Consider the following 12258-nt stretch of genomic DNA (forward strand, 5'->3'; position numbering starts at 1 on the left):
AAAGTTGGACACGTGTCTTCTCCAGTGCTGCTGTGATCTTCCCTTGGTGAAGTCTCCAAGATGACTGCCTGGAACCACATGGTTCTTACCACCCTGTGGCTTCAAAAAAATCTTCATGGAACAAAGACATCATTATATGATACTATTCTTAGCACTGAAATATGTCAAATCAACCTGTTTCTCATCTGTAGTACTGCAGCCAGTCTAAACTCCCTGTCAATATCATCTGTCAAGCAGTACCTCTAATAGCATTCAACTCCACACAGATCCAGGCGTCCTCCAAAAGACTTATTCTGCCCTGCTCCGGCATTCCTGCATGCCCACAACACACCAACCCAGCTCATTGCCACTGCTCTTGTCAACTTCTGTGCAGCAGCAGAGGAAAAGATACGACAGAAAGCCACCATTATGGGTGTTTGCCAAGCAGATCAACCAAATACAGGCTTTTACGTTTATTCCACGATTCCCCATCATGAAGCAAGGGCACAGCAGGCCAACAGCAAGCAGGAAAGCAAGATGTCACACATTTGGGCATGACAGCCCATGCCATGGTGGGACTGGAGAGGTGTCTGCATTTGCTCTGCCTCAGAACACCTCTCCGACAGCCAAGAAGCAAACATGCTGGCAACCCCTAATTTAGCACACATTTTGTGCTGGTAGACCTGAAAGACACCCAGTGGTTTGAATTTCATTAGAAGACTTCCATTGAGCAGGCTTAGCAATCTTCTCTTTTAATTGCTTCTAAAGGCTGCTACCCATCTACTGGAAAACCTTACCTTCTGCAGCTATAAAGATGTAATGACGATTCTGTGCACTTGTATATAAGATACATATATCTATATTATACAGAAGATCATAAATGCAGATTTTAAAGATATATGGCTATTTTGGGTACAATGTAATGGTTTTCCATGCTTTGACACAATGAAAAATTGGACCCAACTCATATATCCAGAAATCTAAAATCCAGTAATTTGATGGTAAAATGTCCAGTGTTTGATTTGTTTGTACACTTTCAGTGATTAAAAGAGCTAGCTCATAAATAAATGAAAAAAAAAAATCACCTGCATAAATGGAGAGATAATGTTCTTTTTTCCAAGTATTAAAGAACTAGAAGTGTTCTTCCAAACCAAGTGAAACAATATCTTTTAGTAAATTTCTAGCATTGCTAAAGCTAATTTCCAAGTTGATGAAAAAAGCTCCTTTAGAATTGGAAAAAGTTTGCTCCAACCTGTCAGAAATACTATTTTATTAAGGGGGGGAAAAAGTATTCAGCTTGAAATAACTTCTCTGTAGACAGGCATGCAGCCCTGTAACCCTGAACCAAATCAACTGCTGTTTTGATTGCATTCACAAAAAACCCCAAAGTTTAGGATTTCTTTAATGGTTCCTTCAGCATCCAGTACTGATTTAAAAAAATCCTCAAAGTGTTAGAGAAAAATAGTATCCTTTTTTTAGGGTTTGGGGTTTTTTTGTGGAAGACATTCTTTCAGCTGTGCACCAGCTCAAGCACTCACTCAACATAGGCAGCTGAAACTGTTCTTCCCAACAAGCTCTAAACAAAATAATTTCCTTCTTCACTTTGTCACTGTAATCACTCTGGGCTGTGGGGATCAGAAGAAAAGCAAAATCACTTTCTATTACAGCAGCTGGTGTTGTTGAGGGGGCTTGCCCACAGTTACACATTGTATAAATGACTGCATGTCCTGCACTGTTAGGCAGGTGTCGAAGCTGCCTGGGGCACCCATCTGCAGGCTTTCAAAAGGATGATGTGAAGAACATGTTCTAGTAGTGAACTCTGTTCATAGGATGATAGGATCATTCAGGTAGGACCTCAGGAGCTCTCTGGTCCAACCTACTGCTCAAAGTAGTCAGCTACAGATCAGGGCTTTATCCAGTCAGTTCATTAAAAGCTCCAAGGATGGGAACTGCACAACCTCTGGGTCTTCTCCACTGCTTGACTTCTCTCATGGTGAAAAAGTTTTCCATATATTCAGTGTGAGCCTCTCTTGCTTGAATATACGCCTGTTGTTTCTCTCTTCCTCCCACCACGCACCACTGTGAAGAGCCCACCTCTGTCTTCTCCATACCCGCCTCATGGGTGACAGCAGGCTGCTGGCAGACCATGCCCCCGTCCCCAGGGCAGGGCAGGTGCACCCACAGCTTCCTCTCAGACCAAATACATTTTGTAATAGGAGAAGGAAGAAGGCTCATAGAAAATACAGCTCTGGATGATTTCCAAAGCCATAAAACTTTGGAAATCATTCCCTTACTTCTTAAAAGCTGTGAACATGTCAGAAGTGGAGCTCAGAAGGCCACTATTAGTTTTGACACCCTGCACCTGAGAGAGCAAATCTGCCCTAGGTTTGAGCTGAGCCCCATGAAGTGGTTCAGAGGAAAATCTTCAGGCTTTGTTTTTCTGATACCCGGACTTCTTGACTTGTACACAGTTCTTTTACCGAATGTAAGTAATTCCCTTCCCCTTCTCTCCCCCTCATGTCCCCATTATGCCTGATAACATGACTCAGGCTGGTTACCCAAATGGCAGCGTATCAACCCAGCAGGGACTGGGAAAGTTACAAATGAATATATATGTCTGTGCAAGAACCTACCAGAACTCCCACATCAATAACGGCTCATTAAAAAACCAGGAATGACAACAGAAAATAAACTAATTGAGCCTAACTATCTGTATTTATGCAGACATAAGAACGTACAAAGGTTGTGCTGGATGAAGTGCTCATCTAGCACCATATTCAACAGTGGGTGATTATGGGAAGAAAACTGGGCGATTATGCAAAGATAATTCTCTTACTTATCAGCTGTCTATGGATTAGAGATTTAAGAATTTTGTATCCACCATTTTCAGGGATCTTGACGGATTTCTCTTCCATGACCTCTCCAATGCTTTTTGAACTCATGATATCCACAGCAATCTGTGAAAATGAGCTCTACAAGTTATTTTTGCTATATGTAGAAGAAAACTTAATTTGTTTTAAACTGCTGCATGATGGCTGCCCTGGGTGTTCTGTAGTTTTTGCATGACAAAACCCAGCAAATACCAGTTTCCTAATTACCTTCAGATGATTTGTAATTTTATATAGGTCTCATCCCTCTCTGAGTTATCTCTCTCCCAGGCTAAACAAGTTGCAGTTGATTTAGTCACCCCTCACCCAGCAGCCCTTCTCTGTCTCTGATCATCTTTGCTACCATTCTTTGTACCTTTTCTATATGTTAGACATATATTTTAGATGAGGAATCCAGGCATGTGCACATACAGTACAGATGAGCTATAGGATTTTACAATGACATTATAAAATACTACCTATTTATTTCCTAGTGTTTTCTAACATTCTATCTGCCATTAAATTCAGGAGAATGTGGCATGGACCCTAAAATTTTGCTCCCAAAATTGCAGCCACTGAGAAAAGAGAGCTGCCTGTCAGGCTATTTCCTTAACCTGAAATCCTGAACACAGTACACAGCTAGTCTAAAGGCTGATGTCAAGAAAATATGAGGAAAATCCAGAAAATGCTAATGACATGATCAGATCATATAAGCTGTAGAATTCATTGTTAGTTATTTTACAAGTTTGACGAGGCACCTGTTTAGTTTGGATCACTAATGACTTCAGAAAATTACAACACAAAAGCCTGCAGACAGATTTCATATAAATGTGCTTTATTGCAGAGAAGTTACATTATTTACATGCTGCAACACATTACAACATAAATCTATCAAGTATTTCATGGTGGATGCTGTTGGTTGCCAGATAACATTGTTATAAGAACCACATTATAAAGTGAAGAGACTTACAGCTTTATATACTCTACAACTTGGAGTAGCTAAAATGTTAAAAGTCAAAAGGCAGTGTTTTCTCAGGCCTGCCTGTTGTCAAATGCATGCAAAAGCCTAAGGAGAGCAAATATAAAAGTATTGTCCGGTTTCAGGTCTATGATGCCACCAAAGCAGATGACAGATGTGTACTGATTTATATTTTAAAGCATATAATCTTGCATAAATTATACAAGTCTAATAAGATTGGTATAAATCTAATTATTTATAAACCATGGCTTAGAAATAAAGGAGAAATGCAGCTTGCACATGCATTTAAAAGGACAACCTAGCAAATGTTTGTGACCCTAGCATTTATTATCTTTTCTCTTAACAGATCTGCTAGAAAACATCTTAATTCTAGAGTTGCACTTCTCTTGGCTGAATAATGACAATGAAACTCCAGAAAAAGACAACTAAGCAGTCTAGCCAATATATGCTGGTGGAGAAAAATCTATGAAATACAGAACATTATTTATGCCTAACTTAGTATGTCTTCATTAAGCAATGTTTCTAGCAGCATCATAGTGAAATAGAATAGTTGAGTGAAGTTTGGCCCCTCATTTCTTAAGTGCAAAATAATTTAAAGTCCCAGTTGAATCTGTAGCCCAACTATCAGTCGCTAAATATAGAGGAAAGCTTTGTTGCTTTCTAAAGGAAAGTTCTCCAATTGTATCAGTCTTAGGAGATGTGACTACAACAAGCCTAAAGAACCATACCAGACATTTTTAAGAAGTGAGGGAAAGGGTCAGGATGAAAGAAAACAAAACCAAACAAGAATATACAAGCCAGTGCCTTCCCTGGTAAATTAGCCATCATTCTTTTGCTTGCCATGCAGCTGGGCTGTTTTACACCAGCCAAGGAAAGGGCTTTGTTTCTGTGTTTCTAATGAAGTTACCTTTTAAAAAAGAAAGAAAGGGAAGAGAAAACGAGCAAAGAATTGTAGATAGGTAGTGGTGGCACAGATACAGTCATGCACGAAGGGCTTGATCCTGCCAGTGATGCAAGGGGTGGTATTGTGTGGATGCTTTGCCGATGTTGATCCCCTCACCTTTGGCGCACGTTGCACCCCGACACGGCTGCCGCAGCACAAGGGCAGCATGTCCTCGCTCAGCCCCGAGGTAAAGGAGGGAGGGCAAGACGAGCGAGGGTGCCAGGGCTAGTGCCTGCTCCTTGTGACTGTCCTGTCTCTAAGAGGCAGTCAGTATGTACAAACATCTCCTTTCATGACTCCTCCATGGATGCCCACTTCTAACCTCAGTGCCTGGCTCCGACAAAGCGCTGACTCCTGTTAGTGAGTCAGGGCAACCTGCCATAACCTCCCCTCCACCCCGTTCACACAAACCACTGCTGAGATGGGCTGCAGAACCTCCCTTCAGGGGTAGGAGAGATGTGAGGTGGTCACCATACTCAGCAGGTTTAAAAGTTGTGCATCTGTCTGCACACTGTGCTCCTGGAGGACTCCCAGAAAGCTATGTTTCCCAGGATGGACTTCTTCCCATGCAGGGAAATTTAGGGTTACTTTCCCTCTGAAGAGGTGATCAAATCTCACTGAAGTTGATGGAAAAGTTACTGCCAAATCCCGTGAGTGTCTGGGACTGGGAAGGGAGTGTCTGGGCACACCACACCTAACCTCAGCTGTTCTCCACACTAAGCAAAGAGCTGGATTTGGGCTGCACATGGAATGCCACTGGCACTGTGTCTGCAAAGTGGGTGCACAAATGTCCAAAGTACCCAGACTCAGATGCCTGACTCCCTTTCATGGTGAACAGGGATTCTGGGCTGCAAGACGTGTGTTGAAGGCAAAGACTAGATCTCCTAGGCCATAACTACACCCTACAAGAGAGGGGTGGGAGAATCAGACAAGCCCAGGGTAGCAAAGACCTAAGTCAGCGTGTCCCCATGGTGGAATCGAGCACTGTCCAGGCTAACCAGGTTGGTTGGGGCAGTTTGGCCACTTTAATCTGGGGCTGATGAGCAGAATTTATGAGCGAGGCCAATGTGTTTGGACAGCACTGAGACCTGAGCTGACTTGTCCCCAGCTGGCTCAGGTATCGGCATGTTCCAGGTTAGGGCTTAGCAGAGGAAGATCAGATCAGTCTTGATCTGTCAGGGTAGACGTGCCCATAGTCTCCTGTCCTTTTCAAAGGACAAAAAAATCATCCTCATGCCCAGCTTGTCTAAGTCCCTCTGCTCACTGCGTTTTATCTTAAGCCACTTTTTCTATGATGCCACAAAAATCAGTTTATACTACATACGCGTATGTGCATGTGTATTAGATATGACATTTTTATATATATATGAAACATATATAAATATCTATTTTTATATATATTATATATATATTAAACAACACATTCCATTCAATCATCCTCATCTCATGTTCTTCCACTGAGTCCCATCACTTCTCTCAAATTGCACAAGTTCTTTAGGACTGAGCTGTCTGTTTTGGAGTACTGTATGTATAGCCAATTCTAGTGAATAGCACTTTACTGGTACTGCATTTAGATGAGTGAGGGTTCTTTATTATTAGTGATACTCCTCAGAATCTTTACAATATGTCTTCAGGCCCTGATGGTATACCATCACTAAGACTCATAGTTGTGAATGGGACATCTATGAATTAAGCTCATAGACATGATGAGGACTGTAGCTATTACTGAAAGTTAGCATTGTATTAAACACTAACTTTTACTGTGAATGGATGTCTAAACAAATTAAAAAAAAAATCAAAGCATTTTGGACAGTGGGAGAGACGTGCCATCGTTTCCATTCCCACTATCCCTTACAATTGCATATATGGGGAAGAGTAATATTTTGGACTTCTCTCCTCACTCCAAAGGCCAATTTTTGGAGGTTTGCCAACAGGGATAAACACTGTTGTTCTATATGACTGAGCTAATATATTTCCCAGAGTTGTCTGGTTTTAGTAAAACAGGTGATCATTTCTGGGGTATATTCTTTGTCATTCTTGCTTGACTTATTTAGCAGTATATTCTCAGTATGAAACACTGAACAAGATCATCACCATGGATTTTTAAAGTAAGAATTCTGGTTTGTTAGACAGTATTTTCCAATTAGTAACAAACAACAGATAAGTTGTCCTAAGACTTACCAGAATATGCAGCTAAGACGACTGAATTTCCACTATAACAAAGTCTGTGAGCATTAATAGGGAAGTGCATAACAAGTAACTTATCGCGTATAAAACCCCTGAATAATACAGTATCAAACTATAAATTTAAATAACAGAGAGTAAACCAAAGAATTCACTATATAAAACACAGGAAAGGAAAAAAAAATCTCCAAAGCCCAAAGGAATTTCCCAATATGAATTACGGCTTCCATAGCCAGTGAGAGATTACTGCAATTCTCTATATAAACAAAAAAGTCTACAGCAGGTATTTTAACTTGCAATTAGAAGAAAGTATCTGCAGATTGCATAAATGTGTTGTGTCACATAATATCAAAGTTATTTGGAAAAATTATACAATCTGGAATGCTTTAATATGAGACACAACAATGTACTTAAACACACAGTAATAAGAAAATGAGAGCAATCATTATATAAAATGTATTTTTGGGATGCATTGAGTTAGCAGTGCTATCTAGATTAAATACGTAAAGTGAAAAGTCGTCATTTTAATAAGCTGCTCATTGATACCCCTTTCTGCCATCAGGACATTTTGTGTGCCCCACTTCTGGATCTTTAAAGTCCCAAGGGCAAGTTAAAGCCAGCTGTGGCATTCAGAAATAATTCGGTTAAGATCTACACTGTGCATTTGTTACCACCATATTTTTTTCATTTAAAAGACAAGTGATTTCACAAAGGCAGGTTTCTTTCATTGACACAGTAAAATCCTTGCAGCAGGGACCGTATTCTGGGCACTGCTAATCACATTGTTGGCACTCAACAAATAAATAATAACAACATTAATGATAATTTACTTTGCTTAACTCCTACTTATTTGTAGTGCTGATTCCCTTGATTTAAGTGATGCTCCTTAGGAATTTTCAGATCCTTTTGGCCTAAGTCCCCTCTGTTTTTCCTGTTGTCTTTCTTCTCAATGTTGCTACTCTCCTCAGTCCGCAAGCCTCTTATTTTCGAGGTGTTGCTGTTTTATTTGCACTTACAGCAGAGGTGTTCGATAAAGCTACACTTCTTTCTGCATTTGGTAAATCTGGTGTATCGTACTCCCAAGGGCAGACTTCAGCTCGAGATGCTAAAGGTTGCTGTAAGTAACTACTTGGCTTATGGGAGTCAGATGAAAGCACATTTCCCTCGGAAGAGGCATTTTTTTTCTGTTCTGCCAATTTATTGAGGTTTTCCTTTTCTGCTGCTTTCTGGGGTAGCTCCTCTTGCTCTCCAGCACAGGTAGTAGGTGCATATCTATTAACATTCTCACACTTCAGCCCAGGGGAAACCTGAGACTTGGAATTCAACTGTTTTTTCTCATTTTCAGAGACCTGCTGCTCTTGTGTCTCCCGAGTGGCTGCCTCCACCTTCTCTGAGCTCTTTTGATTTGACTGTTGATACCCTTCAGGTGTCTTCAGCTTATGATGAGACTTCCCCTTTGGCTGGGAAGGGTGGTTTTTCTCTGGCTCTGAGGAAGCAATAGACACATGTTTTTGAACCTTAGAGTCAGAAGGCACAGGACCAGGAGTTTGGTCATATAACTCCCAAGGACAAACTTCTCCTATGTCGAAATTGTCCTTGTGCAGAGACTTACCTGGGCCTGTGTCTGGATTTGCAGGTGTTTGACTAACCCTTTGTTGTTTCATAATTCCAGATTTTTGGGTTTTCTTTGTTTCCTCAGAGTGGGTAGAGTTCTTCCGGTGGGAATCCTTATGCTCCCCTTTATCAGAGGCTGAGTGCTTTTTGGTGGCTTCCTTACCCTTCTGCTGAGATTTGTGAGATTTAGTGCTTTCTTCTAGACTTTGTGTTTTACCCGTTAGTCCCAGAGTCTTTTCCTTGGCACTAGCAATAACACTGAGGGATTTTTGTAACACAGATGTTCTTGGATGCAGAGGCTTCTTATCGGCACTTAAGTTATGTGCACTTACTGATTTGCACACCAAAGGGACTGATTCAGTGGAGACAGCTTCAACTTTTTCCGGAGCATTTTTGGTTAATTTGTTACCATTCAAGGAATCCAAAAGCGAATTCTCAGCGGCTATAACTTCTGTGCTTTCTGTAGTTAAGCTATTCGGTTCTTCTGTTTGATCCCTAACATGATCATAAGTGCTGTGGGACTTTTTTAATGAAAAGACCCTGTTTTTCAAAGTCTCTTCTTTTGGCTTTGCAGAACTCGTGGAATCCTGTGGGTTTTTTCTTAGTGTGGCCGTGTTCTTCACAGCACTGTGCTCCATCAGGTCCTTCTCGTCCCTGGAGCATTGCCTCGTGACCGTCTCAGGGATTTCTGTAATACGTCGCATTATTGAGCGCCCCAAGCCCTTTTTAGAGCACCTCTTTTTCTGGAGATGTGGGTTATTAGCAATCATCTTTTTCCTTTTATAGATTTCAAGCTGGGCATATAGTTTCTTCAACTCATCCTGCAAAGCAAAGTGAATGGCAAAACTAGTATGTACAGAGCAAGTCCAGTCAAACAAGCAGCCTAATGAATGCATTACCCTTTGCTCTAAAAAAGGCATTGAACTTATTTCACTGTTTTTTCTAATTCTTGAATATGCCATTTCTCCATCAACTTGAGTCCCATTTTTTCCCCCAGTAAAAATAAGTTCAACCCTCGTGCACAAACCAGTTACCTTCCACAGCTGTGCATCACACAGCATGCACAATTCATATACATTCATGCTATATGTTTCAGATTGCGCAATGCTGTGGTGCATGCTTTCCTACTGAACTCTGTGGCTATTCTTTATTCTGGGAACATAAGCCCTTTTATCATGTAAGATAGGAATAAAGTATTTTTGTCTGTTAATCATGTTTTTTAAAGTTTTATGTTAAATAGTTACGTATAGTCATGTGTATGTTACATGCAAATGACTAATCACACTGACACCAAATGCTGTTTGCACTTCAAGATAATTTGAAGAGCCTATGTTAACTGATAAACAGCTCTTGCTGTGGATGATTCCTCCTCTTTAGCCTCCAGTATGACTTTTACTACAACTAGTAATGCGGCTTCTCTTCACACCAGTGAATATTTTCCATGACATTTTACATGACCTGATACCACAATCACTGAGAGACCTAAGCTGGCCTGTTTCAGCTGATATCTGCAAAAAAAGTCAAATGGATGCAATTCAGTTTACTCATAGGAAAAAAGTGTTGTTCTTGAAAATAGATGCTATTTAACTGAGTTATATATACCCGAATATCTTCAGGATCCAAACTATGTTCACTCCATGCTGAATTGATACTGCTGTTCAGATAGGATCCAGATCGACCCATATCAAGCTCATCTTCATAAGCTTCTGTAGCTATATCATCTCTTGGGTTATTGCTTGAGTGTGAAAACTGCAATAAGTATTTACAAAAAAGATGTTGCCATCAGTGCAAAAGCTTACTTCAACATCACTGTAAGAGTTTACATCAACAGTTTTTATGACACAACGATCCTTCTGTGGATTTCATGTGATTATCTGAACTCAAAACACCAGCTATAGGCATCATTGGCATAAGTAGTGTCCTACAGAGTATCACTATTGTATGGAAGGAACTCTTATTAACGATGGCTTAACTTGATAAATTTTAAGAGATTTGCATAAGGAAAAAAAAAACACTTATTTTGATGCTTATTTGAATCTCTTCAAATTGCATTTAAATTAAGCTAGTATAGAAACAGACTTTCAGCCAGTATTTCTAATTAGGCTGCTAAAACCATAAGACTGTATTTTATATGCCATACAGTTTAATAATCCTGCAGAAAGTAATTCTCCCATTTTAGTTCCTGACCCTGAAAAGGAAAAGATGGGGTGGCAAAAAAAAAGGAAAAAAGAGGAAGGAAACAAATAAAAAAGTAGACAAGTTAATTTCTCTCTTCTAAGTTTTAGGAAATGCTCGGATCAAGAGTTGGAGAGAGGTTGTCAGCTATTTTTTTATTCATATTGATTCACTCATCTGTAGGTAGTACTGTCCACACAGTCATCTGGCCTCAGGACTTTATGAATGGAACTAAACCTTGTGAATCTTCTCTTAATTCCCTGAATTCTTTGGTGTGCTGGAAGAAAAGTCTGTGCAGTGTTACATAGATAATAAGCTAAAAATGGAAATGTTGATCAGTAGTTATGAGTCAGCTTCAGAAAGGTCAACAAAAGTTCTAGGTTACCCTAGAAAGACATCTCTGACGATATGTAATAAAGTATATGAATAGAAAATAGAAAATAATAAGACTATTGCTAAAGACCAGAAAAGTAATTTAAAATAAAACAAGGTTAATCAGTATTAAGTCTGCATTAATGTGTCCCCGTGTTATGATTGTTTAATGTACCTGTACTTGACAGTTATCAGCATACCCTGTTCTGACACACAGGCAAAAGACAGGAGTAGCAGCTTCATTAAACTGCTAATTGCAACAACTTGAACTGCTTAACGTTCTTCCTTCATATGTAGCTTTCACATTTACTGTTCCTTTGACTCTTGACCTTTTGATTAATATTATTGGTCATTTCAAAAGCCATTATAGGATCCTTCACTGTGCTGGGGTACTAAGAAGAAAGCTGCATTCAAATGCTATGGAGTGGTGCTAGAGACAGGTGGAGCTGCCTGTGGTTCTCCTGCCCCTGGTGAGGCTGACATACTGTCGCTTTGCTCCCAGCGCCTGACGGGAGGCGTGCCACAGTGCTCAGAGCACTTTCCTTTCTCTTCCCTGCCTCCTGTCATCCTCCATCTTATCTTCTTGTGTCCCACACACACTCGTCTTCCTACCCAGCACTTGCTCCATACCATAGGCCACATCTCCCCTCCGTATGCAGCATCTGTCCGTCCCAGGCTCTGACTTGCAAAGGGCCCTCCTTTTTCAGCCTGTAACAACTGCCTGCTTTAAGTCCCAAGCTCTCCATCTCATGGCTAGTCCGAGCTCCTCATTCTAGTTTTATTCAGCAGTCTGTCCTAGTCTTTCTATGCCCTCGCCTAAACTCCTTGTCTGATCTCAGCTAACTCTGGCAGCAGCATGGTCACCGAATACCTGAAATAAGCATCGTTAGGCAAGATTCTTTCCTTCTTGTATTAATCACATCAAAATCTTAAGTACTTTTAACCTCTGGAATTTTGAATGCTGAAAGAAAGAATCTTTCAAAATGTATAAGAGTTTTTAAAATAAAAAAATTATACAGCTTTTTCGGTAACATAGCCAAATTTTTACATCTTCCTTTTCTATCCGTTGCTTGCTAAATTTTATACAGCATTGCTTCTGCATGACAACATTTATATTCCTTGGTCTCAGCCAAAGAAAGGAGACA

General features: G+C 40.3%; 1 protein-coding gene across 1 annotated transcript in view; it reads right to left on the bottom strand.

Moving 5' to 3' along the window:
• Positions 1–7932: 7932 nt before the first annotated feature.
• GPR158 (G protein-coupled receptor 158) overlaps positions 7933–12258 on the bottom strand; it is a 217075-nt gene continuing 212749 nt past the window's right edge. The window contains exons 10-11 of the mRNA XM_075706145.1: positions 10169–10315; positions 7933–9387 (exon numbers count right to left, since the gene is read on the bottom strand). Coding sequence (XP_075562260.1) covers positions 7933–9387; positions 10169–10315 — 1602 coding nt within the window. The remainder of the gene's footprint in view (positions 9388–10168; positions 10316–12258) is intronic.

The sequence above is a fragment of the Pelecanus crispus genome, chromosome 2 (assembly GCF_030463565.1).
Source record: "Pelecanus crispus isolate bPelCri1 chromosome 2, bPelCri1.pri, whole genome shotgun sequence".
Classification (NCBI taxonomy): Eukaryota; Metazoa; Chordata; class Aves; order Pelecaniformes; family Pelecanidae; genus Pelecanus; species Pelecanus crispus.